We start from the raw sequence: 26616 nt of genomic DNA on the forward strand, positions 1-26616 counted from the left end.
ACAAGTCTTGGAGTCATTAATCTACAACCTGCTATTACGCACATACTGTAATACATTTTTACAACGGATAAATAAACTAATGGGTCTACCTGAGAGGCAAGTGAAAAATTACAGAGACCAAGAATTTTTTTTGTACATATGCAAAGACTTAACAGTGCGCAGTCTGGTTCATGTTGGTTTCAGTGCAGTAAACCGAGACTCGGAGGAGATTCAGCGAGACATCATTCGCACGAATTCTGTGGAAAGGTGAAAAACTTCGTTATTGTATTTCATCAAAGTGAGTCAACAATGCGCTGAAAACCTTCAGCTGATCAAGAACACAGAGGTGCATGCTCACATTAGCAGAAAAGGTTTTCACAATTTTGCTTGCTCTTTGCCTTCTAAAATCCACACCCGTACAGTATTTAATTTCATGCCCCACATATCTTTTCATATGTACTTGCATGTCAATAAACACATCTAATGTGGGTCCAAATCTGAAGAAATCAAAATAACTTAGTGGAACATCAGGTTTTTTCATCTCAATGCAGTATATGTATAGATTCTGATGCACATACTGCATTGTACACACAATAGTGTATGCATATTAGAATGAAGAATGTATAATTCACATCATTCTGCTGTGTCAGGGAGAAGGTGATTACTTTTGTGATGTAACGCTCATGTTAATTTCCTTCCTCCTAATTGACCATCTTGGACTGAACGGTGAGTGATGTTTTTGAAGTGGATCATGTGTGATATAAGCTATCCCATCACATGAGCTAAGTCAAGCTAACAGCTTGACTTAGCATGACATGAACTGCCTATGAATAGCTAAAGTCAGCAAATATTTGAGTCCCGTCCAAAATGACCTGTGACTGTGTACCAAGATATAGTGTAGCTTAATATTCATTCATATGAAGAGTAAAAACTGCCTAAGCACTACTGCAGAAGCTAACATCTACACAGTCTTCCCTACTTCCACTCTTTGGGAAAGAGCCAATCAGTATCAACAAAAATGAATGGCGCTCTCGGATTGGCGGCTTTGTAAACGCCAGCCAATAGCATGTCTAGTAGCATTGTGCCCAGTTATTTCAGCCTCTCAAGCTGCCTTTTCTATTGAAAATCCACAAAAAGGGTTTTTCTGGAAATAATTTGGTGTCACAGAAAAATCTGTGAATAGGTGTATCTATGAATACTGAACTGTAAATAGGCGTGGGTCCACTGCAGTGTTTAAGCTTTATAATATCTTACCTTCAAAGTCCACCTGTCCGTCTCCATTGAGGTCTACGTCTCGCAGGATCTCATCAATCTCACGGTGGTTCAGCTGTTCTCCCATCAGTTTCTTCATAGCTTCCTTTAATTCTCCAAGGCTAATCTGACCATCACCGTCCGAGTCAAACTTAAAAGTAAAATAGTTTTGAAATTAAAAATTATATATATATATATATATATATATATATATATATATATATATATATATATAAAGAGCTTTAATGTTTAGTAATATGCTGCTAACCTCTCTGAAGGCATCCCTCAACTCTTTTACTCCAATCATGTCTGCAGTCTCAGCAAGCATTTTGGGGCCCATCAGTTCCACAAAGTCCTCAAAGTCCACTCTGCCACCGCCTGTGAAATATAATATTATATTACTTGCTTTTCTTTAGCACAAAGCATACTGTGTGATGTTTTACATGAAATCATAGAAGAAGAAATTCTGCTAATTTTGGCAACAGCTCCATGGTAGTGGGTCTAACTTTGTTTACCTTTACTGTAATGTTTGTGGGAAATATCTTAAACTGACTCCATTAGTGTTTTGGAGACTCACAGATCTGCTGGCTTAGCTCAATAAGTTCCATTTCAGTCGGCATGTATCCCATAGTCCTCATGCACTCTCCCAGGTCCTTATAGCTGATGAAGCCATCTTTGTCTTTGTCAAACTCTCTGAAGGCTTCACGCAGTTCTGCAGGTAGAAACCAATTTGAGTGATAACAAGAGGAAATTACTAAGTAAAAGATTTATTGCTGCTGTAAAGGAGTGTGAAACAGTTTTTTTTAGATTATGGCAAAGGACATTTACTGAAGTATCTGATCTCAGAAGCACGTTGTTCTCAGAAGCTAACATTGGTGGACCTAAGTGAATTTGTGAATATTTATGCAACTGAGATATTTTGCTAAAATAAAACATTGTTCACATTCAGCTCAGTAGGTGTGACGTTATAATTTTAAGTTGTGCAATATAAAGTTCAGACTTCAGCAGTTGGCAGTGGAATTGTTGATATTTCAGTACCTTCCATTTCCTCTGGTCGTAGGTCTCTGTCCTGTGTTGGTGTGAGTCGGAGACAGACAATGAAAAACAAAAGGAAAAAGAGTCCATTAACATTACTCTCTGATATAACATTCACATCACTGACAGCACTGTTTTAATGTTACCCTTTCACCTCTCCAGATTCTCTCAAACATTTTTTTCCTTTCACCGTCTGTCAGTGTGAGATAAAACTCTATAACAGGATTATTTGATTTTTGATCTGACTAAACAGACTTTCTATGTCCAGCTGCGGAGAAAGTATGTCACAAATACGCTCCAGGTAAAGTATCTGAATTGTGTAACACAGACATTCTTAGTGCATTAAAACTGAAGAAAGTTTTTTTTTCCTCTGTGTGTGCACTTCAAAATAAAAGAGAACTCTGTGAAATCCAGACCTTTCAACCACTTTATTGCAGAGTAAAACACAATGCCATTATTTATTAACATTAAATTATGGCAAAAAATGTTGGACAGATGACAAAAGAACAGCTCCACTTGCAACTGTCTTGGTTTCCGGCATTAGTTGAAGGTTATGGCAGGATAAGTCTCTTGACTACTTGTTCTGAGAGGTCATGACATCAGCAGCAGCAGGAATAATACAGGCTTGGATTAGAGAAAACAGGGGACACTACAGCAGCAGGGAGATTACAGCTGTAAATTGTATTACAAATCATGAAGGCTTATCGGTTTATCATTTCCCTATCTGCAGCTTATTTTCATCTGCAGCTGAACTGCTGCTCGGTCGACTTTTGTTTTCAGATCAATATACCTGAAAAGGCTAAAAGAACGTGTTAGACACTTGTTTGCAATGACTTTATGGATGATATAATATTTGGACCATGCCTCCTTTAGTCTTGTTCCACTGGTCACGTCTGAAACAAATTCTCACACTGTGCACAAAACCCAGAAGCTTTACCAGTCAAGCTAAAGTCAGACCCTACTTTATGCACCAAAATGACAAGAGTGGAAAGAAAAATAAAAATGTTAACAGCAGGTTTTGCAGATGCTGTTCGCAATTTTATTTTTATGAAAATATTAAAAAGATTAAAAACCCTCTGTTCTCTGTCTAGGGTTTCCATTATTTTCCTTCTCCCATGGATTCAAATAAGATTCTGTCCTTTCTGTCCTGAACTAGTAGCAAAACAGTTGAAATGTATTTGTTAAGGAAGTTGGTCGTAAATCTTTACATGGCTGAAATCTGTCACAAAGGATTTTATGCCCATTCTTTAAGCACACATTTAGATCTTACAGCAGACTCTACAAGTAAAGAGGTAAAGCATCAGAATAAATTGTTGACATGAGATTTGGTGAACCCAAGTTTTTGTTGCAGTTTACAGAGTTTCTTAGATTTTTACCTACTTCATTTAAGCATCCTGTTCATTGCAGTGGCAACATAAACCTGAGTCTTTATTCAGCTTTGATGGTGACAGTTCAAGTTGTTTCAAAAGTGTTTAATTATTGCTCTGGCTGTAGATATGTGCAGGTTTACACAAGTAGCTGTGGTACTGAAATAATTTTGATAGCTGTGAATTTTTTACTGAAATAAAACTTTCTTTTGTCTTTTGTATTTTAGAGAAAATTGCCTTTTTGTCAATTCCTATTCATACCCCTAGGACAATAAGGAGTGACCAATTACTCATTAAAAGATCATTTCCACTTTGAAATGCATAAAAAAGGAGAATAAATTAGAAAAAAAAATATGTTTAAGGTATTTTAAAGTCAAATAAATGTAGTGCCAGAAATTTAATAAAGACTAAGGCTTTCTTGAAGTGGAATGTTTTTCCTCAAATTTGCATTTGTGACATTATGCTAGTGTAATAACAAATAAATATTTTGCAGGTTTTTTTCTCAATTTTACCAAGGATACCAATAATTACATATTCTGTATCTCCTTGCAAGTGCAAATCATGATATTTAGGCATTTCTGCTACTTAAAATTGCAAAGGAATTTTGAAATGGTCAGAAAAATGCATCAATCTTTTCCATGTGATGCGATTGAACAATGAGTTTAACAAATTTTTTCTAATAGAAACAATTGGATTTGTTTAAATTGCATTTTAAACATTTGTTAAGTTCAGTGTGAAGTTAAAAAATGTACTTTACGATGTGCTAACATAGATATTCTGCTGTTTGAAGACCAGCTGCAATTGTTACACGTCTATTTTAACTGCGTGAAGGGTCATTGCTGTAATGTGCAAGAGTGTTGACAGGTTCCTCAAAACAACATCAAGGTCGGCTTTGAAACACAGCAAAATAACTATATGATCATCCGATCATCTTCAATATTTCTCACCTCAGGGGAGAAATATCAAGGGCTTCATTAAATGCTTTGTTCTGCTTTCTTTCTTATATATATGTATGGCATCCATCTGATTTAAGTCAGTACCAGACTTCTAGCCATGTTTAATTACATATGTCTCATACATGAAACACAGCTGAGACATTACTAGTGATTTTCATGCTTTCATAACAAAAAATATTTTTTATACTCCGTTTTGCACAAACATGAACATAGGAGTGGTATGGATGGGCAATGAAGGTGATTTTAATTGTAAAGATGACTCAGCAGATTGCATTGACTCAACCTTGTCCAGTATAGTTGGGTCAAAGAGTGTAAAAGAGTGGATCAGAGTGAGATGGTGTAAAGTTGTGACTGAGTGGGTGTAAACTCTTGTGTAGGTGAGCGTCATACATACAAGTTGGCTTTGAGCGAAGCCCTGTCTGAGGAAGATACAAGCAGGCCCCACTATGTTGTGCAGCATGTTGCAGTTCTTAACCAGAGTGCACAGGGGGTCATCAAATTCCCGCTTGCTCCCTCCTTCCTCCTCCTCCTCCTCCTCCTCTGTGTCCACCTCCCCCGCACCACCCAGGGAACCTAGCATGGCCGTGGCTAACGCTGTGTCGCTTTGCTGTACGGACGAAGCCCCCTTGGACAAAAGGAACCAGTTGGATTAACATTATGATATTCTCTTCAGAACATAAGATGTCATTTATTTACTTTCACAATTTTTGGGGGGATTCTACAGGACAACAAATGACTAAAATTGTCAGTTTCTTTGTCTATTAAATCTTAATTTGATATAGTGTCTTGTATGTAAATCAAGTAGGATGGGTCATCCATGCCAATTTTTTACAAAAAATAAACTTCCATGTATTTTACTGGGATTTTGTGTGATAGACCAACACAAATAGCACATGGAATGAAATCTTTGTTTATTTCGAACAAGTAAAATCATATATGGTTTTCAATTTTTGTACACTAGGAGACTCCACTTTTCTAATATCCCTAAATAAATAAAACCATAACCAACCAATATCTTTCATTCATTCATCTAATCAGCACACAGAGTCTATCTGTACTACTGTGCCTGTAATAAATATTTTAAAATCTGGCTCCTGGAAAGCCAAAAATGTCAATACAACTATGGTCTGTCAAATACCTTTAAATTACTGGTACTATATTTGTTTGTTCTTTTCTGTTATTATTATTTTTGTGTATTTTGTTTTAACCAACCTGCCAGTGGGACTACAGATGTAAATTAGCCACTTAATTATAATCTTATAAATTTACATGCAAATATTCATTAATATGTACTATACCATTAAAATAATAAACTCAACTGAACTGCTTGTAATATAATCACTATAAATCCACCAGCTTTGTGAAAGTCTCCAAGGTTTGGTAAAAGACAATAAAAGATAAACGGCAATATAAAGACAGTATTAGTAATTTTCTAAGCTTTGAACATCTCACGAAGCACTATTCAACCCATCATCCAAAAGTGGAAGGAATATAAAACTGCAACTCCCAGCAAAAAATAACTCTTGATGTAAACTGAGAAGCTAGGCAAGGAGGGTCTTTTTGAAAGAAGAAGCCAAGAGGTCCATGGTAACTACAAAGTTCTGATTCAGAGTGATATATGTTAAGGAAGGACACAATGAAATTAAGCCAAAAAGTGCCCTGATCAGATGAAAAAAATACAAATAAAAAACTTTTTCATCTACATAGAAAATTATGTATAAGGAGGAAAACTACCAGTACAGATCACACTGAAAATCCCATTTCCATTGTGACACATGGTGGTGGTGGAGTTATGTTGTGGGCATGCCTTTCTTCTGTAGAGACAAGAAATCTGGTCAGTGCAGGAAGAAAACGTGCTAGAGGTTGGAAATGACTTGAGACTGGTTCAAAGGTTCATCTTCAAACAGGTCAATGACCCTAAACCTACATTATGGTTGTTACAAAGGATGGCCTGGTTAAAATCAGTGTTTTAGAAGGACCAAGTCAAATGACTCATCTAAAATCAATATGCCAGAAGGACGACTAGGATAATTTTCAGTCTGTAGATGTGGAATCCTAGAGGGGAAACAATCCAAAAGACTTGCAGCTGCAAAGCTCCAAAGGATGGTTCTTAAAAGTACTGACTCAAGGGAGTTGGATACAAACACCCACTATATTTTGCAGATATTCACTTAAAAAACAACAACTTGAAAACCATGCATGATTTTTCTCACTATTGTGCACTGCTATGTATTGATCTGTGACACAAAATCTAACAAAATGTGAAACTGTTTCTTTATCTAATTTCATGCTAATACATACTTACCTTTTTCCTGGTACTGTCCTTGTTAGAAGTCTTGTTGACGTTTCCCATCACCCTCCCCACCTGCCTCCTCACACCACCACCCTTTCTTCGTTGGTGGTCGCAACACTTGTCCAAGACTTCTTCTTCTCTTTTTCCTTTACCCTTCTCCGCTGCTCAAAAGTCACATAAAAGTGGAAAATCCATGCTAGATCCAGTGCATCCCACGTCGAGAGGGGGCAGCTCCTTTCAAGAGGAAAGAAAGTGTGTCCGACTACACTGCTGTCACTAAAGGCGACTCCTCTCAGTTCACGTATCCCGGATCCTATTGGTCCACTGAGACGTAAAGCAGGTGTGCGATGCCACGCTAAATCCTAAACTCCTGAGCTTTAAAACGTTTGGTGTGACAGTATAGAAAGCAGGATGAGAGAGATTGACGGGGTGGGTCAGGAACACTGGGTCATATCTGGGCTGAAACATGCTGCTCCTGCCAAACTCTGGCTGTGATTGCAGGACTTGACCATTTTTCTCTCTCTCTCCCTCTCTTACAGACACACACTCACACAAGCTCTTGTTTATCTTCACAGATAATTTCTTGAATTCGGTTCAACTAAATCTAATTCATCTCATCCATCGTCCCCTCACTACCTCTCCAACATCATATTTATGCTCTAAAAATGACTAGTCTGGCAGAACTCTAAGGGTGTGTGTGTTTGAATCAGTGTATGTGTAAATCTGCAGGAGAAAAAGGGGGAGGAGATGGAGGAATTATGGATGGAGAGTTGGCCGCCCGTTTAATCCCTGGAATTTCAGATTAGAGGAAAAGAGCTATGCTGTCAGGCGATGGGAGTGATGGGGTTGCGAATAGAAGAAATATGTGTTTGAGATATTGTCAGTCTCTAACATATACTGAAGAAATGTCTGAAATATATACAATCTAGAAGATTATTCAAGATGATGTTTTGGAAATAAAAATCATAACGGCATCCTTTTTTACTTAATAAACTTATTAATGGATTATTTGAATTAGGCAAAAGGTAGAATAGCTGAATATGGTGACCTGCAAAAATATTCCCATATTTTTCTCGTTATAACCTGAACTTTAAATGAATCTATTAAAATATTGCATGATTCTAAAGGTTTTAAAAAAGTGATATATATACTGTATATATTTAATGTTTAGAAAACTAACAAAAATGAAAAAATAAAAAACAAACAAACAAATTAAAAAAAAACCCCAGAAGGACATGTCATGGATTCCCACACCTGGAGCCTCTCAAATAGAGTCCAGTGATAATTGCATTTGAAGCAACTTGATTAATACATAGAGTCCACCAGTTTGTTGATGGAATTATGAGTACCGCAGCTCTGTGAAGGCCTGTGACAGCTGTCCCGACTGTCACAAGCAGACACTGTTGGTAATGGTTTTTTGTTTTCCCTTAATATTACTTTATATATTGATTAGTGAGTAGTTTAGATTTTTATCTTTAAATTTGTTTTCATTAGTCTGACTCTTTAGTTAACTATTTGTTGTGCACCCATTTAGTTAACTTTATGTGTCAGTTCTTTGTATATTTTGTTAAATACAACAAATTAATTATTTTTCTTTTGAGTTACCAGTTTCCTCTGGACCTGTGGCTGAAAATCAGAGATGAGCTCCAGCTGATTGTTGTCCATATATGGTTGTCAAACTTCCTCAGCGGACCATTCCATTTGTTCACCAGGGGAGGGGGAAATTTGGTCTTTAGTTTAATTTGACCATTTATTTAATGTTTCTTCTTTTGGAAAGTTAGTTAAATTCTGATATTTATTTCATTTATAGATTTAGTAATATTCTGACCAATATTTATTAGGTTTTTGTGTGTTTAATTACCCCCTAGTGTGTGTTAATGGTCTGATCAGCCACTATTTAACTTCCCCTCATGTCTTGTTTGTTAGGTCAGTTTGTGCTCGAGTTTGTTCTGTTACCACCTGAGTTGTACTTTGTTATGTTGACCTCAGTTTGGGCCCAATTTATCATTTTGGATTCTTTTTGTTAATAAATTAAGATTATATTTTGAATTTTCATCAATGTCTCTCTGGCTGGTTTATGCAAAACCTTCACAAGGCCTCAGAGTTTTTTCAAGAAACATGAATAAACAGCATTGTAAAGACCGAGGAACACAGCAGACAGGTGAGGTAAAAGTGGATATCCACATAAGCAGGTCAGGAAAGCATCTCATCAGTCAGAGAAGCAAGGAGAAGATCCTTGATAATCCTGGAGGAGCTTCAGAAATCCTCAGCTCTGGTTGGAGAATCTGGTGACCTCCCAACCATACATGACAAAAAAGCCTGACTGCTGATGAAACTGAACATGACTGAGTTTGGTGTATTTTTGCAAAAAGGTGTGGCTGAATATTATAGTCTGTACAAAGCTGATACAGACATGCATTGTAAGACCAATAAAAGGTAGCTCTGTGATATAATGACCCAAAAGGACCAAGAAGAAGTCCCACTTTCAGCAATGTCTTGAAAATAATTGAAAAACATTTGTCCTTGTTCTTGCACTTTACAGTTATGTGCTACTTTGTGTTGGTCTACCACATTAAATCCTAACAATAATAAAAAAAAGTAAAGAGTTGTAATGTTAAATGATGTGAAAAAGTTAAACACTTCTATAAGGATTCAAAATCTGTTATAAGTTGATTTTTGGAAACCTTCAGGTAGAGTGAACCAGAATTTCTCCCCTCTCCAACAGCTGCTGCCTAATTCCCATCCCGTTTGTTTATTTTGTGAAGTCTCCGGTAGTTGCTACTGCCATCAACAGCACCACCATCTGGTGCATTTGTAATACAAGCATGGATCATCTTAACCAGACAGGTAAACAACATTTTCACCTACAGTATAACAGTTAAAGTGTCATCTCTGTAGTTAGTTGTTTTACTGATGTCGGATCCATTTTGGTTTCTGTCCAGTTATCAGCCACTAAACCTCGCCGTGATTTATGAGTGAGAGGAGAATTTTCTAGATCTGCTTTTGATTATATGTGTGTCTTTATTAAAGTATTTCAAGGAATTCATGTGAATACATTTTTGGTCTCTGTGTGAAAAATATTGCCAATATTTACATTTGTGTTCATGTGAACATTGTCAGAAACTTTCACTCTTTTTCTTTATTTCTAGGTGTCTTCATCCTTCATCTTATTCTGCAAACAAAAGGGATGTTTGTTTCTTTTTTCTCAATCAGTCCTGATGATGGTAAATATATAAAAATTGATCTTCAGATATCCAATATTTATAGTTCTTTTTTAATCCCCATCTACCAATAGTAAGAGCTTTTAATCCAGTGTTGTGTGTGTTTGTGTGGGTGTCTGTTTTAGCACAACTCATGCTGTGCTGTTTGCGTGCCAGAGATTAACACATGAATAAGGCTGCAGCTCTAATCCTCGCTGGACGGTTTAGGAGAAATTACACTTTTTTTTGTCCTTTTCAAAATCTAGTCTTCAGCGCTCTCATGCTCACTCTTTTCTTTGGCAAGCACCCTATATTTATTGTTTACTCCTTCTATTACATTTTGTATGTTCATCCTTTATATTTTTCTAAATAATTATGATTATTCAGGTAGATTACATGTTTTGTGAAGCAATAGCACTGTAACCATTGCTGTCATCAACATTTGTGATATTGTACTAAAATATTATAAGCACCTTGAAGAGCAGAAGGACGTATAACATTTTGTTTACTTCCATGAGCTCTATGTGGTTTAAAAAATAAAATAAAAAATAAAGTTCAATTTGAGGGGGAATAAAAGCTGAGCAAGACTTTATCCCATCCACACAATAATTGTCCATCATCATGTTTCTCAAGATTGGTGGAGATGACCAATCTTCATCTCCACCCAGTTTCTGATTTAAATAAGAAGCTGCATACATTTATATTTATTTATGAACTTTTGTACAATTTACATGGTCACCGTTTCACCAGCAGGTTGTGGAAAACACGAGACAATGATGGAGAAACAGTTTAAGAGTTGTAATACTCATAAGTGGCCACTAAGCGTCAGCATCATACCTTCCCCCACAACACACCAGAGAGGAAGCACTTGAAATGTTGCTGCTACATTTTCTGTTTTGGGACAATAAGCAGAAGTGAAAAACAAAAAGGATTAACATTGTAACTGTGAGTGTGAGGTTAAGCATGTCATAAGTATAGTTATTTTATATTTATATTTATTTTAGTCTCTAAGCAATAAAGTATTTAATATTTTTTATGGTCATATAATTCCACACAGATAGCATATTTTTTAGTGGAGAAAAATTATATACAGTACAGACCAAAAGTTTGGACACAGCTTTTAATTCAATGAGTTTCCTTTATTTTCATGACTATTGACATTGTAGATTCACACTGAAGGCATCAAAACTATGAATAACACATGTGGAAATATGCACTAAACAAAAAAGTGTAAAACAACTGAAAATACCCCTTATATTCTAGTTTCTTCAAAGTAGCAACCTTTTGCTGTGATTACTGCTTTGCACACACTCTGCATTTTCTTGATGAGCTTCAAGAGGTCGTCACCTGAAATGGTTTTCACTTCATAGGTGAGCCCTGTCAGGTTAATAAGTGGGATTTCTTGCCTTATAAATAGTCATGAAAATAAAGAAAACCCATTGAATTAGAAAGGTGTGTCCAAACATTTGGTCTGTACTGTATATATATATATATATATATATATATATATATATAAACCTGCACACCAATTTCCTGGCGACATCCTCAAGAAAACATCTCACAGTGTAGTGCCATAGTCAGGGGCTGCTTTCTACTTCAACACCTGACTGCTTGCTGTAATTGACCATGAGTTATGCCCTCTACTGGAAAACCCTGATGAAGTATTATATAACATTTTTACTAGGGGATCTTAACCTAAAGTCCTCTTGAGTTATGTGGAGCAATATTTCAGAGCAGACCAGGAAATTTACACCTGAACAATTCAAAGAAATCTAAATTAATATTTTGATGTGGCCTAGTTATTTTTCACATAGGGTTAGATAGGTATGGATAACTTTTTTGCCATAATAAATTAATAAGACATTTTTAAACTTATTTTTTTTAGTTACACATTATATCACTCTTTTTATATAAATATTTTTGGATGATTTGAAGAAAATTGTGTGAAAATTATAAACAGCATGACTGGGTTCACATACAAAGCTGAGTTTGACATCAAACTGTGGGCCAAGTAATGAAAAAATGCCCCAGATTCAAGCATCACAAAAATGATGCAGCTTTTTTTTTTACTGAATGTAAAAAAAAAAAAAAAATCCTGTCTAATTTGCCAGTCTAGTTAACATCGTGTCTCTCAGTCATTAAACCCCAACCACAGCAGCTGTGTGACAGTTTGCGCTTCATCCCTCAACAACAGAGAGCAAAGCAGATACCCAAAAAAACATGGTCAGAAGATTTTCTAACAGGAAAATCTAATACTGAGGTGCTGAAAAACAATGTGGACAATTTCCAAGAGTGGGGATTTACATGACACCAAATGCTAGTAGCTGCACTGTGGCTAAGGTCAAACAGTGTGACTGATATCATCTGTCTGTGTATCTGCACACTGACACATTAACACACATTTGTAGAATAGTTAATAAATCACCCAGTTATAAGGTTAATTGTGTAACTTTATAAAGCAACTAAACATAAAGGTGTGGCATCTTTATAATAGTAGCTAAAATGTGTTGTCCAGAACATTGTCATTACTCTACTTTTCCATAAATTGTCTCTCACTGATCCAGAAGAAAACCCAATTAAATCTGGGGGTCTAGCCAGGTGCCCCCTAATATATTATAACATACAAACTCCAACAAACCCCTTAGCAGTCCAATGGGGATACACACTCTCGGATTCACTTTTTGAAAAAAATCTGCATTAATTTTAATTTGGCATTCCACAGGTGTTGGCCGAGTTCTTCAAAAACTGGAAAAGCGTGTCACCCATGACAGCTCAACAATATTTAGAGTCTAAAGTGTCTCATAGGGTGCCCTGCTACACTATGATCTTACACCATGGTGTTTTATGTTTATATGTTTTACTCTGTGTAGCCAGATTCTGCCTCCTCCACGTATGATGTGTTTGATCCTCAAAGAGCTCCTAAAAACATCCTCAGTCTAGAATGGCAGCCCACTTTCTTAAACAGAAAAAAAGACTGGGATGTTCCCTTCCTTCCTTTTCTACATCGTTGACTTACTTATCAGAACATGTATGATGCCTACCGAAAGTCTTTCTCCAATGACTTTCAGACCACTGATTTTAAAAGCCAAATCTGCAACAGCAGAACTGAACGAAGCCTTATTACATTCATTTTCCCCCACCTCCTTTGGAACATAAGAGAATTTATCCAAGAGGAGAAAACCAAACATTGCTTGCAGCAAAAATATCCCATTGCTTTATTTACCTTTTGCCTATTCGCCATTCATCTAAATCTATCCAGGACCAACAATATCATGGATGAGGAACAGCTACCTGCTGTTCTAAAGCTAGTCTCCATCAACCACTTGTGATACCACATCATTTTAGAAATGATGTGGTATCACCCATGGAATAAAAGAGAAAGCACTCTCAGAGACAATCACACAGAACATAATAATCTGCTTTTATTTCTGTGTATTATTTGCACGCTCTCTTGACCCTTCTGTGAATTTTCTCTGAATTTTAAGTATTTAATATTTTATTGAAGCAGAAGATAAGATTTCCACTTTAAGTTTTCTAAGATAGCAGCTCCTGTTGGCAATTCATGATCATAAGAATGTCATGATCAGTAGGGAGCATAGCCTATATAAAAAGATTTTTACCAGCTCAATCAAACTAACTAAAAATAATGGATCTTTTGATAAGGGTCAATGAAATGCCATAATTTTGGAGGATATAACTCATAAGACAGAAAGATAGAAGACAAAAATACCTGCGTAGATGTGCTGACATTTGGGACAAGTTTCTTTCTTTGGCAAAGCATTTCTCAAACATTAGTAAATCTTTCACATTATTTAGTTATAAATAGGTTTTTAACACTATTATTACAGTCCTGATAGTGATGATTATTTTACTTTGATTTTTAAAGTCAAAAACACGCAGTATACATTTACTGAAACTATCCTTTGCAATAACTTCTGTCTTTTTAAGAAATTCCCAGATAATTATCATCTGATGATAGAGATAAGTCTCTATATTACATACTGTGACACACTTTAAAGTCCTTTTGACTACTTCTGAATGTCATAAACCCCTAAATAACTTTTCAAAGATGTGTTTTAGCTGTATGATAGAAGGTGTTTTTAGTAGATAAGCTTCAGAAATCCCTGGACTCCATATGAACAAGCTAGATATTAGCTACTAATCCCATTTCAAAGTCAAATTTTTTTTTTGTTCTCAAGATAAAACATAAAATACATTAGACGGAAATGCTTGTTGTTAAAGCTAAAGGCCACTTTGGGTATTTTACTCAACTCAAACAAAGTTTTGAATTCAATCATTGTAGGAAAAAAGTTATTTAATTCCTCCCAACACCAAACAAAATAGAAATTAAATTCTAATCTAGAGATTTTAAAGTTTGGACAGACTCTTTATAGCTAATTTTGGAATAGTTGTGACATAAGTTTGCAGTTTTTTTGCTGACAGAGTTTATTGCATCGGTGCAGAGATTGTGCAACATCATGTTTGACAGTTAAAAGAAAAGCTTTTGCTTTACATATTCTAATTTCCATACTTCAAACTTTTGATTTCTGTTTAACAGTTTACTGTAAATCATTGAAGATATAAACAATTTTTTTGTATTTTCTGCAACATGGAGCATTCTTGCTTTCTGTAACCAAGTTCAATAAATTTAGCAAAAGTCACTACATATTTGTAGAAAAAAACAACTGATAAAAGATGAAAACCGTGTTACACCATTCATTTTTCATTTTAAGATCAGTAAAAGAAACAAACAACAACAAAAAAAACTATGCACCATTTTCTTTTGTCCTGTGTGTCTCAATCAACCATCTGAGTTGGTTAACCAGGTTTATTTATTTAGCCCAGGGCTGCACAAAATCAGTCAGAGTCAAAAATGGCCCCCTGGTTGCATTCTTGAAAACCCCTACAATAAAGTAATGTAAACACAGAAGTGGTTAATTAGAAAGCTGTTCACAACTACAGTATTTATTTTAGGCAATTAAAAAGGATTCTTTGTCATTTTTCCAATAGACAGAAAAGTTTCCACCACAACTTTTGCATTCCCTTCAGATTAATTTTGTTTTAACAATCGTTTTTACTATTGTGGTTTCTTATTTTAGATATAAATATCATATTCAATACCCATTTTTTAATTGAAAACAGAGAAAGAATGTAAAATAATAATTTAAATACTGTATTATATATGAACTGCTATTAAATGAACAAGAACAAAGAAACCATCATATAATTTGTATGGGAACAATGGGAGGCCATAAGAAGAAAAAGGTCCTGGTGCAGTCATTAAAAGACCTGACATACATTTTTCAGCCTGCCACCAGACAAGGCTGTGCTAAATGTCCCACATTCCCCGCTCTCATTCTCAAACACCTACTCGCTACTGAAGGAGGATAATGCCATTTGCACCTGTTCAGATTTTCTCTGATGCTTTTCCATGTGACGTAAAAGTTATATGTGAATTCTCTTTTTAAGGTCCTGGAGGTCCTATGGATTAACGATTCTGTTCAAACAATGCCACCAGGGGATAAATGTAGGCAAAATGTCACAGAGAAGTCAGAACTGAATGTTCTTTATCTCTATATCCATGAGCGTAGAGTCCAACTGTTGCTGCACAGTGTCACAGTTATAATGGTCCATCAACTAACCCACTTTTAAATCTGTCCACAAAATCTGTTCTTGTTTTTGTACTCATGCCCTCTTTGTATTGTCTGCGTTTTCAACAACAACCACAACAACCCCAACATTAAAAGCTGGTATGTTAATTGCTAAGCCTACTGAGCAAAACATGTTTCCACACATAAATAATTTTTCTTTTATGGTAACATTTTGCTTTTGTTGAGTTCTCCCCTTTATTTTTAACACTGAGTTGTCAAATCAAAGTTAAGTAAATGGTTCTATTTTATGTTGCCATTCTTTCCACACTATCAGAATTTTTTTATTGCAGTCCAAATGGAAAGAGACATTTGGACTGAATATACTAGATCAGGGGACTTCAAATCCAGGCCTCGAGGTGCCGGTGTCAGGCAACTTTTAAACGTGTCCCTGGTCCAACACATAAAATAACTGAATCACCTCTTGAGCGTGGAGTCAGGTTTCCCAGGGTCTTGCTAATGATCTGATTATTTGACTCAGGTGTGTTGAAGCAGATAAACATCTAAATGTTACAGGACTCTGGCCCTTACGGCCTAGATCTGGAGACCCCTGCACTATGTTAACTAATAGATTTTTTGGCACTTTGTTCTCCTTTGTCATTACTTTACCCATTTATAACTACATGACAGTTGAAACCAGATAGTTGTATCAACTATCAACTAGACTCATGCCCAATTTGACATTAAATCAAACACTGAAATGTTAATAGGTCTGCTATGATTATTTAAATTTCCTAAATGGTTTCTGTGGCTTTATTATTAAAATGTAAAAATTGATTAGAAAAAAGAACTACTACACCATTAAGCATCATATGGAAAAGCCCACATGATGATGTCATGACTTTGGAATCTTCTGATAGGTGGATTCACAACATTTGGGTTAAATGGAGGAACATCTGTGGATATTAAGGAAACAGCACTTTCTTCTGGGAAAACCGGGAACTTTTAAGAGAAATCGCTCTAGATATAAGGAAGAATGTTGATCCTCCATAAGTCTGGTTCATGTTTGGATGCAAACACCAGATACTTGAAGATGCCAAATTCATGTATTCAAACTATTCATTGCGAGTATCACCAACATGAGGTCGTCCAGCCATCTCCGTTCAGGAAGGAGATGATTCTCTGTGTTACAGATTAACATGCTTTGGTGTGAAATGTGCAAATCAATCAACCCAGGAAAAAAAACCTCTTGAAAATCCTGGCATTTGTTCCTTGTAAGAGATGGACATAACCTAAATAAGGACAATTTATGGAGCAAAAGGGGTTAAAAAGTCTCTCAGGAAAAAGGTGACATAAAAAACAGATAATTTAAATACTATATTTTGTGAAAGGACTTAAAATTTTGAGGGACATACTGCTTGGGGTCCTAGTTGTAGAGTGGCACCAAAGTTTATGTTTTGGATAGGACATCTGAATTTTAAGAAAGATTAAACAATAATAAGTCAGCACTTGCTGCTCAGACATACAATGTTCTTACAATCTGAGACACAGCAGAGCAGACAGCAACATCACTCACATAAAATGCTTTTTTAAAAAAAAAAAAAGTTCCTTCTCTGCCACAGCCAGCTGGTGGTGAACAAAATTACTAAACATGTTCAACAATAACTTTATTCTAACTTATGTATGATGCATTACTATCTATCAAAACTGGAAAGGCACAAAGCTGTACAATATTTGCAATAAACTACTTGTTACATTTACCCAATATTTGTTTTTAAATGTGTGTTCACATTCCAACTTCTTGTCTAGTGGCTTCATATATTTATCTATCACATTTTGGGTTTTTTTCTTTCCTTAATCTATTGATCAACAGAACTTGGCACAACACTTCCAAAGTGCCTCTACATTCATAAATTAATGAACCTTAAAGATCTTTAACTTTTAGTGAACAGAAAGAATCTTGCTGGACTAACACAAGAAACATAAATGGATTTAGTGTCAGAAAGTGAGTAAATTTGGTCATCAAAATGTTTACATAGTGTACATAAATATCTGATTTTTAATCTAGATTACAGAGGTGGAAGAAATGTTCTGCCATATTGCTTGCTGACACTTTGTGTTTAGCTGGCTTGTATCTAACAAGGATCAGGATATTTCAGAGCAGCTCCAACATAAAACTTCCAACAAGGATTAAATCCTATGTTCTGCATTTGGGCAAAAAAACAAAAAAACAAAAAAAAAAACTGCCAGCCTTTCAGAGGTCAGATTGTACTAAAAAAAAACTCATCTTGTTCCTGAAAGTTCAACTCTATTCTCTGCAGTAGAAGTAAACTCTCCTCTAAGCTCTAATCCCCCTGTACATCACAATCAGTCTCTTCTATGTTTCTTTACGACACTCAGCCATCAATCCCTCATCCCGACCCAACCTTCTTTATTCTGTTTCTCATTATTCAGTCCATCTGTTGCTATGGATGGCAAATCAGAATACAGAATGAGAGCTAGATATAGAAACACAACATATTTTACGTTTTCTATGAGACTTTGGATAAAGTCTCCTTTTATAATTACTGTTGTTGGTCTTGCTGCTATGCTGTCTGCTGGGACAAAAATCCCATCTGGCCAGATGAAATGAAAAGCACATCAAAGATATCACTACACGTTCAGGGATTATTTGGATTTCCTTTATCTTTGTTTGGAAAAGTTGAGTTTATTCAAATGACACCCAACTATTTTTGGCCATCAGCATCAGCTCTGCAGAGACAGCACATTTATTTGGTTCAAGTGTGTTAGAGAAAGAATGAATCTAAAGGTTGCTCTTGAGAACTGAACTTAAGCAGCTCTGCAATAAACACATCAGCAATGATGAGTTTATTGGCCTTAGAAGTAACCCTGCATGTACTAAACATTGTGACTTATAGCTGCCAATTTAGCCTTGCTGCAAATAGTCAGCACATATGACTAAATGTGCACTGTAGAGAAATATCTTTGCAATATGAAGCTGAAACCACATATCAGATTCTGAATAAGCATTATTAGCTAAGAATGTGCAAATGAACAAGGAATTTGATGTTGGTTTTAAACAAGGGCGTAGGTTTGGTCTAAGTTTTGGTGGGACCTTAGAACTTACTTACCACCACCCCCGCACCCCCCTCACCGACCATTTTTGACCGTGGGGGGGGGGCGCACCACATTGGCTTAATAACCCCCTCCCCTCCTGCCCCCTCCCTATGTGAAAAAATATTACATAATTAACAGACCTATTCTACCTCACATTCAGTGCTGACCTCACTAAACACCGGACTACAACAAATGCGTTGCGTGATAGATATCTAACTTATGGGTCCACTCACTGTACTTACAGCCGAGGTAGCGAAATAACTTCTAATGTCTGTCGTCCTTTTCTTTTTTGGTGGCGACATGGTCTCGGAGACTCATAATAAATGTCAAACTCAGAAGGAGACGCGTTCACTTTCAGCACCATGGACCAAGCTTCCGTTCCGCGTGTGGCCAGCTGGCCGCCGCCTGTTGCAGCTAATCAAAGAACGTAGATCCACGTTCTGTGAGCCAATAGCGGCATGGGTCGTCTTAGTTCAGAACAGCGAATTTTAAAATGAATGCTACCACTGCGTAGTATATTGAAATATTAAACTAATCAATGTAGATTTTCGTTTATTTATTTTGTTTTTGTTAAAAAATACATATGTTTTTTTTTTTTAATTAATATGGCAAAAATTGGTCGGGACTATTTTATATCCCTTGAATATTGGTCGTGACATGTCACGACCGTCCACACCCAAACCTACGCCCATGGTTTTAAAGCACTCACAGCATACAGACCTAAAGTACAAATATATAAACTTTAGAGGAAATACAAATAAGGATAAAGGAACAACATGCATTCATTTGCAGTCCATGTTTTGTGTGTTGTAAGAAAAAAGGATTGTTGTGCAAAAATGCTTATTTTGTGTTTGCAGTAGAGTTTCTGACTGTTCAGGTTGTGAAGTGTTTACTGGCAAGGGATTCTCGCTGAAAGCAATATCTTAGAAATTACTTTTGAAGCATATCAGTCAGAAACACATTGTGCAAAAAGGGTCACTTAAAAAAGATGAATAGACAACAAGTATTAAGTATCTTTTTGTCATTTCATATATCCAAACCATATAATATAATAAACTTGTGTTTCTGCTTTCTGGATCTTGTCAATTCAATCGAAGTATAACCTTCCTTCATTTCTGAAGAGGGAAAGCACCAGTTCCATTGCTTGACATTCAGAGAGAAGGTGGACTTTTCTAAGAAAATACAATGGCATCTTGATCAGCAACATCTCTCTACCTAGCCTGCAACCAGGATTCATTCATCCCTTGTTTTTTTATAGGTTATGAATGAATAAATGGATTAACACCTGTATAAAACCCGTTTCTCCAAAGACCCATGGATTTTTCTTGTCTGAGTGGAAGGATATTAGCTGAAACACCATAATCAAATTCAGAGATGTTGTCAAGGGAAGGTCAAACCAAATAATTTGAATCGCCCACTTGGTGCTGCACACACTGGATGTCTGCTTGCAGCTATAAATAACCCATTCTGGTTTCCCATTCTGGTTTCAAAAGGACGATGTTTATCAAGACAAAATAAAAGCAGTGATGTGGTAGTTTCCTGCAGGTCAACCCTGAAATGTTCCCTGTTAAAGGGAATTGCATTATGGGGTTTGTAAAGGACCCAATCACAAGGCTGGCAGTGGTGGAAATGAGGAGGCCTTCACTAACAAATAAACTGAGGGAACTTGCACATAAATCACAGGGAGAGGAACATGGAGCACAACAGAATGAACGATGGCAGCCAGTGAGGTGATGCACTGAGGCAAGGCTAGAGAACAATCTTGGCTCCAAATAAGTTTAATCAGGGGAATGTGGAATAGCTGTCAAGGAGAGCAAACAAGGAGAATGAAAATGAAATAAAAAGCACAAGTATCACACAGGGAGCTAGACTAGACACAAAATGATCTATGGATCAAAGGGAAAAGCCTAATTCAAAAATAGGAGGGCAAACCAAAATGCACAGACAGAATAACACAACAGATAAGTAAGAAAGTAAACAAAGGAATGAACCATAAGAACAATAATGAATACAGAGAAACTACTTGGATTTTGCAAAACCTTACAAACATATATTAACAACAAAGAAATTATCAGAAAACCAGTCAGGAAAATTTATGAAATGAGAAGTGATTTAGGTGATTTTCCTGATTTGAAGATATTTGCTCAATTTTACATTTTAAAAATCCAAATTTTAACTATCCTAAAACATGTAACAATGGAAAGAATTATTCAAGTACAAATAGTATTCTAACAAATTGGGTTTTGATGTGATAAAGAGTCTATATACAACCTCTTTTACTCAAACCCATAACAAATCATGCGGAAAAAAATCAGTATGTAGACCTAACACTCTTCTACAAGCACACAAACAGAAGATGAAACCTAAAATCTAGGTATTATTAATCTTTCCCTGATAGGGCATGGCAAACTCCATATGACCTCATGCAGACATTTTGCAAAACTTTTGAAGACCATTGGAACTCACTATTAACACTACATAAAACTGTAATAACAACACAAGATACTTGTTCATGCTGACTTTTCCAATAAAATTTCTGTCACACACATTTTCTGTTTTCACCCCGAAGCACCAAAGCACAAAAACTGTTATCATGCCAGCATGGAACATACATGGCCAATGACAATCTTTGTTCATCTTAAATTTGAAATATAGCCACAAAAAACGACTTCAACAAAACAAGACTATTAAAGTCACATTGATATTGTTGGGGCTGATATTATGCCTGGCTTCTGATAGATTTATTCATATGGCAGCATCAACACATTGGAGCTTAGAGAATGAAGGCTTTTGTAGGAGAAAAACTCATGTTTCCTTTAAGTTTTCTCTCAATTGTTGCTTTTAGACCTCAATTGTTGCTTTTAGACATTATAGGAAAAAGGCCAGATGATGAAAGCACAGGGAATGCACCTATTCATTCATTTGACAAAACAAATCAGTTGAAGTCCTTCAAAAGCTGATGAGAAGGCAGATTATTCCAACCAATAAAGGGCTTATCTGTTAATGCGACTGCAATCGTTCATTCTTGAAAAGAAGGTGTATTTTCTGTGTTTCCATGTCTGACCTCGTCAGATTACAGTCACAAATTGCTATGCAGAGTGCATTTTTAGACGCAACATATAAATGCTCAGCTGCCATCTGATTAATTGAAAGCAGTCCATGCCTGATAGCGGCTTATGTCAGCCAAGCAATGTAAACACCAGCTCATGAACTCAGAAGTGACCCAATTTTCTATTTTATGGCCCTACCTGTCCAAAGACGGAAGCCACAATGGGGTGCAGCTTCCTCTTGTCTCCTTCTGGCAACCAGAGATCTTCAGGGTCTCCATCAGGGGAGGACAGACTCAGGGTCTTGGCTTTGGGCTTTGGGGGCCTCTTTATGCTTGCTGAACTCCACCGTCTGAAGGATTCAATCTTTTTCTTAATGGAACCCTAGAGAGCAGTATCAATGGTGTCAACCAAGCGTATCAAAATTCACTCGAAAGAAAGACAGGACGAAAACATAAAATGACACCATCTTACAAAATGGAAAAAAATGTTCAAATAGATTTTTTTTCTTATATTTAATAGAATAGACTTTGTATCTGCATCAGTGGCAGAACTTTGCACATTACAGTCATATATTCGCATCCACATCCACTGACCTTCTTTATTAGCTTCCCCTCCTGCACGTCCATTGACTGTACCCTTTTCATCTCAGTCATTTTTGCAGTCCAGCTGAACCACAGAGGCGTCTTTATTTTGCTCTCCCTGCACCTCGGTCTCTCGTTCTGTCCTACTCTTGATCTGTCACTACAGCATCTGACACCAAGTCATAATCTGAGGTATATCCCCCCGCTGCCTTTGCTCCTCCTCTCATCCCTTACACTCTCCATGTTTTACCCCTCCTCTTTTATTTACATCCATCACTCACTTTATTCTGAATTGACCGGATTTTATTCATTCTCCAGATTGTGCACATTTTCATTCACAACGAAGCATATCAGTGGGAAATGTTCTTTAGTCCTGTCATGCAATTGACCCTATATAGAAAATAGATCTAAATATTCAGTTATATATTTAGCAGAGGTGTATCAGTGGCACTCCTCACATTGTGTCTGATATGAGCCTGCCACTATTTTCCGCCCATGTATGAGAGTTCTTTGATAATCCTGTATTTATTTCCGCACTCACCCTTCTGCTCTCATGCTAATGTTGGCTTATCCTCAATCCTCTGCAATTTATAGTGCTTCACATTGTTCATCATTTTCCCCATATGGGATGTTTCTTCATATGCATGCGCTAAATCGTACATACACATAAATACCAATAAAACATCTTGACTGCAAGAAGCTAGCGCTGGCGCCCAGGACTCCATTTCTGCTGCGTTCCTCAGAGAAAAAAATTATTACCATTGTAGAAATTTATAGCAGAAAAAGCTTTTTATAAAGATCATTATATTATTTATATTAATCCAAGTTAGGCTGGTTGAGATCCAGAGTTTTCAAGGTGCAGACAACTAACTATAAAATACAACTAATAACAAATACAGCCAAGATGAATTTCAAAAGCAACAAAACTTGCAAGTGCTTTTGTCAAGTTCTGTTAGGTTTAATTTACTGTGAGATCCCTACTTGAAAAGGATAGGTCTCTACTGTGGAACATAACTGGGTTTCACTCACGGAGTCTTCATTTTAGTTAGACCATCTTTATTTTCATAATTTTTGTAGACCAACCACATAGGTGAAAAACCTCAAAACAAACAGAAACACATCTATTACAATCTGAAATTAACAAGATAAATACATTGTGAAATTAACAAGATAAATTTCCACCCCTTTAAACCATTTAATCCTAAAGTGTAATAAATAGCAAATGTTTTATAATAAAATTCAACGCCAATAATTAAATTAGCATATTTAACAACATTTAATTTCATAGTCAAACATCCTAACCAACTATTTTTTTCACTTTCTACTTCAATAAACACCAAGTGTATTGTCTTTTTTTTTCTTTTCAATAATATTAACTCTCAAACAATCAATCCAAGTCCATGTTTATGAGCAACAGTATAGTAAGCTTACCGGCTGTCCTTCACAGTTTTTTTAGAAACTTTTGCACAGTTTCAATTTACATGCTACCAGGATTGTTTGCTTTCATGCTGTGGCACTTCAAAACCAGGAGTGACAGGTCAGTCACCCCTTAAGTACCTACACTCTGATTGGTAGGAGAGTGAATCCACCTGGTTCTCATCACTCCAGCAGAGAAGAAAGATGCAGCAGATGGGTTTGGCAGAGGGGAGTGGCTTGCTGGCAGTTTGTCAGAACAGCTTTTAAAAGATTTTAAAAATCTTAGAGAGCTATTACGTGCGATAGTTTCAAGTGTTGCCGCAGGGAGTGTCAGAATTAGGGGGAGCATGTGAGATGGTCTATTTTCCAACTCAGATGGGATGTTCAGGTTAAAAAGTCCTGAAAGTACAGGTTGCAAACTTGATGTTTACTTGATGTAAGTCAAGTCAAATGAAGTTTATTTGTATAGTATATTTTAGCAACAAGGCAGTTCAATGTGCTTCACATGATAAGAACATAAGACAGTGAACAAACAAGCAACAAACAGAAAAAGAAGCACAGATAATAACTTCAATTTTGTTTCTGTTCAGCTGGAGAAAGTTATTGTACATCCATGAACTGATTTGATCTAATAATCAGTGCTTGGATAGATAATTGGACCTTGTGACATCGTAATGTAGAGCTGTGTATCATCTATTTAGCTATGGTATCTACTTTTATTATTTATTATCATATGAGCTAACAGGAGAATAGACATTTAATAGAAGATGCCCCAGGATTGAAACTCACAGGTGATTTCTCCCTCCAATGAGAAGTTACCTAGTGACACAACAAAGGCCCTGTTTTTAAATAGGATTCAAACCAATCAAGTACCATAGAGTACACCCAGCTCTCCTGTTGCATCAATTTCTTGTTCAACAGAGTTAAATGCTGCGCTGAGGTTCAACAGAATGAGCACTGAGGTTCTTCCATATTCTAAAAGTTCATATGTACAATAATAGTATAATAATAATGTATAATAGTCCAAGTACTGATTTATATATCAAACTGCTCCCCAGGATATCTGTGCATGAGTGTAAAGATGTCCTGTTGTACATTATGTGTTATAATGTACATTCTATTATATTTTTTAAAGAATTGTGAACAACTTTAGAGGCCACATTAAAAATGCACACAAGAAACGGCCCGGCTAAAAGAAAGAAATCTCTTTCCATGGGAAAAAATGTGTCAAATTCAACCGTTCCAAATACGCACGGTACAATAGCTGGGTGTGTCATTACAAGCATTTGTAATCACTTTGAACGTTTATTATAATCCTACAATATAAGCAAAACAGAAACAAGTTTTACCAATAAGAAACAACTTACCAAAACATCCTCTTTTAATTAGATTATGGATGAAATACATCTGTCTTCACAGATTTATGTAGCTAAACCTTGTGGGAAACAAAAAAAATGTTTATGTTGGTCAACAGAGCCTGTGTTTAAACAGTCAAAAAAAAAAACTCTGCTCCAAAAATCATCGCATTTGTTTCATGAAAAAAAGAGACATCATTCTTGCTAAAGTTTTCACAACAAAGAAATTTTGATTACTAACAACTTTGAGTAGACTCTGCTGTAACAGACACAGTGGGCAGTGTTAATGTATTTCACATCAGGCTGTTACATAGAAAAAATTAAGCAATGACATCTAAGTGGCACAACAAATGCTGGCATTCATAAATTCAAATTATGCACATGTGTATTACTATTATTGCTAACCACAAATTACTCTTGTCATTTTGATTAGTTCCTACTGTCTTCCTTCTTATCATCCTTGATTCATCTTAATTTCCATCTGTGCCTCTCATGCTATATCACTGTCTCACTGGCCAATCTTTATTAACATCAGAAGATGACTCCACACCAAAACATTTCAGTCAAGTTGAGCTTGACTCGTGTATTTCAGTATCTTGATATTTTTCTTTGCAGCTTTGCTGTTGTCATCAGATTATTGTACTGTCAAACCAGCCAAACTCACACTTCAGCTTTTAGAAACACGATTTTTCTCAAAGCATGTATAGCATCCCTAGATTTTTAGTCTTTTCATTTCCACTGACATGTTGGCCTCTTTTTCTCTTCAGCTGGCCATTTGGATTTTAAGATTTATTTATTTATAACAGAACATGTATTTGTGACCTCCCAGGCTCCAAACGAATATTTTTCTTCATATGAAAGCCATTTGCAGATGCATCAAACTCTCTTTTGAGACAAAGGATAAGATCATAAAGGTTAGCCATCTTCTTCCCTTTTTATTAAAATAGTTCAGAAGTTCTCTTTTAGCACACTCTTTCAACATTCATTATGTCAAAATTCAAATTGAGAACTTGTTTCTGTTCAGTAGTGGTTTTAAATACCTTAAATATGCAAAGCAATATTTGTCACAAAGTTTATTTGAGTTAAGAAAAAAAAAATTGGTCACACTGAAAAAAGAATACAGGAGATCCAACTTAAAAAAAGAGAGTTAATTTGTTACAGGTGACCACGTTAAAATTATCCAACAAAATACATTTAGTTTATCACGTTGTCATGTTAAACAAATGTAAAGTAAGTTAGACAACCTTAATATGATTTCATGTAACAAAATACTTTTTTAAAGTTGGAAGTCTATTCTCCTTTTTCAGTGCAGAATCACACATCTGTGAAAGTCTCCGATGTCAGAGAAGAGAAAGCTTAACGTAACAGCTTCCACATTGCCTAAAAGTTGGTTTTTGAGAGGGCGAGGAGTCCTAGTTGACTTGCTCC

The 26616-nt window shown here is 36.1% G+C and overlaps 1 protein-coding gene across 2 annotated transcripts; it reads right to left on the reverse strand.

Annotated features, from left to right (window-relative positions):
* On the reverse strand, positions 1–25194 carry cabp2a (calcium binding protein 2a). 2 transcript variants are annotated; one of them, XM_032562629.1, is made up of 7 exons: positions 22430–25194; positions 22035–22217; positions 2269–2299; positions 1808–1942; positions 1499–1608; positions 1234–1381; positions 1–236 (listed from the first exon to the last, which is right to left on the reverse strand). In XM_032562629.1, the coding sequence occupies exons 1-7, from the start codon at positions 22487–22489 to the stop codon at positions 211–213; spliced, it is 693 nt and encodes a 230-aa protein (XP_032418520.1). In that variant the 5' UTR covers positions 22490–25194; the 3' UTR covers positions 1–210. The 2 variants fall into 2 exon arrangements, with proteins under 2 accessions (XP_032418520.1, XP_032418519.1); XM_032562628.1 differs by lacking the exons at positions 22035–22217; positions 22430–25194 and adding exons at positions 4983–5213; positions 6894–7973.
* Between the last annotated feature and the right edge of the window lie 1422 nt (positions 25195–26616).

Source organism: Xiphophorus hellerii, chromosome 5 (genome assembly GCF_003331165.1).
Source record: "Xiphophorus hellerii strain 12219 chromosome 5, Xiphophorus_hellerii-4.1, whole genome shotgun sequence".
Taxonomy (NCBI): Eukaryota; Metazoa; Chordata; class Actinopteri; order Cyprinodontiformes; family Poeciliidae; genus Xiphophorus; species Xiphophorus hellerii.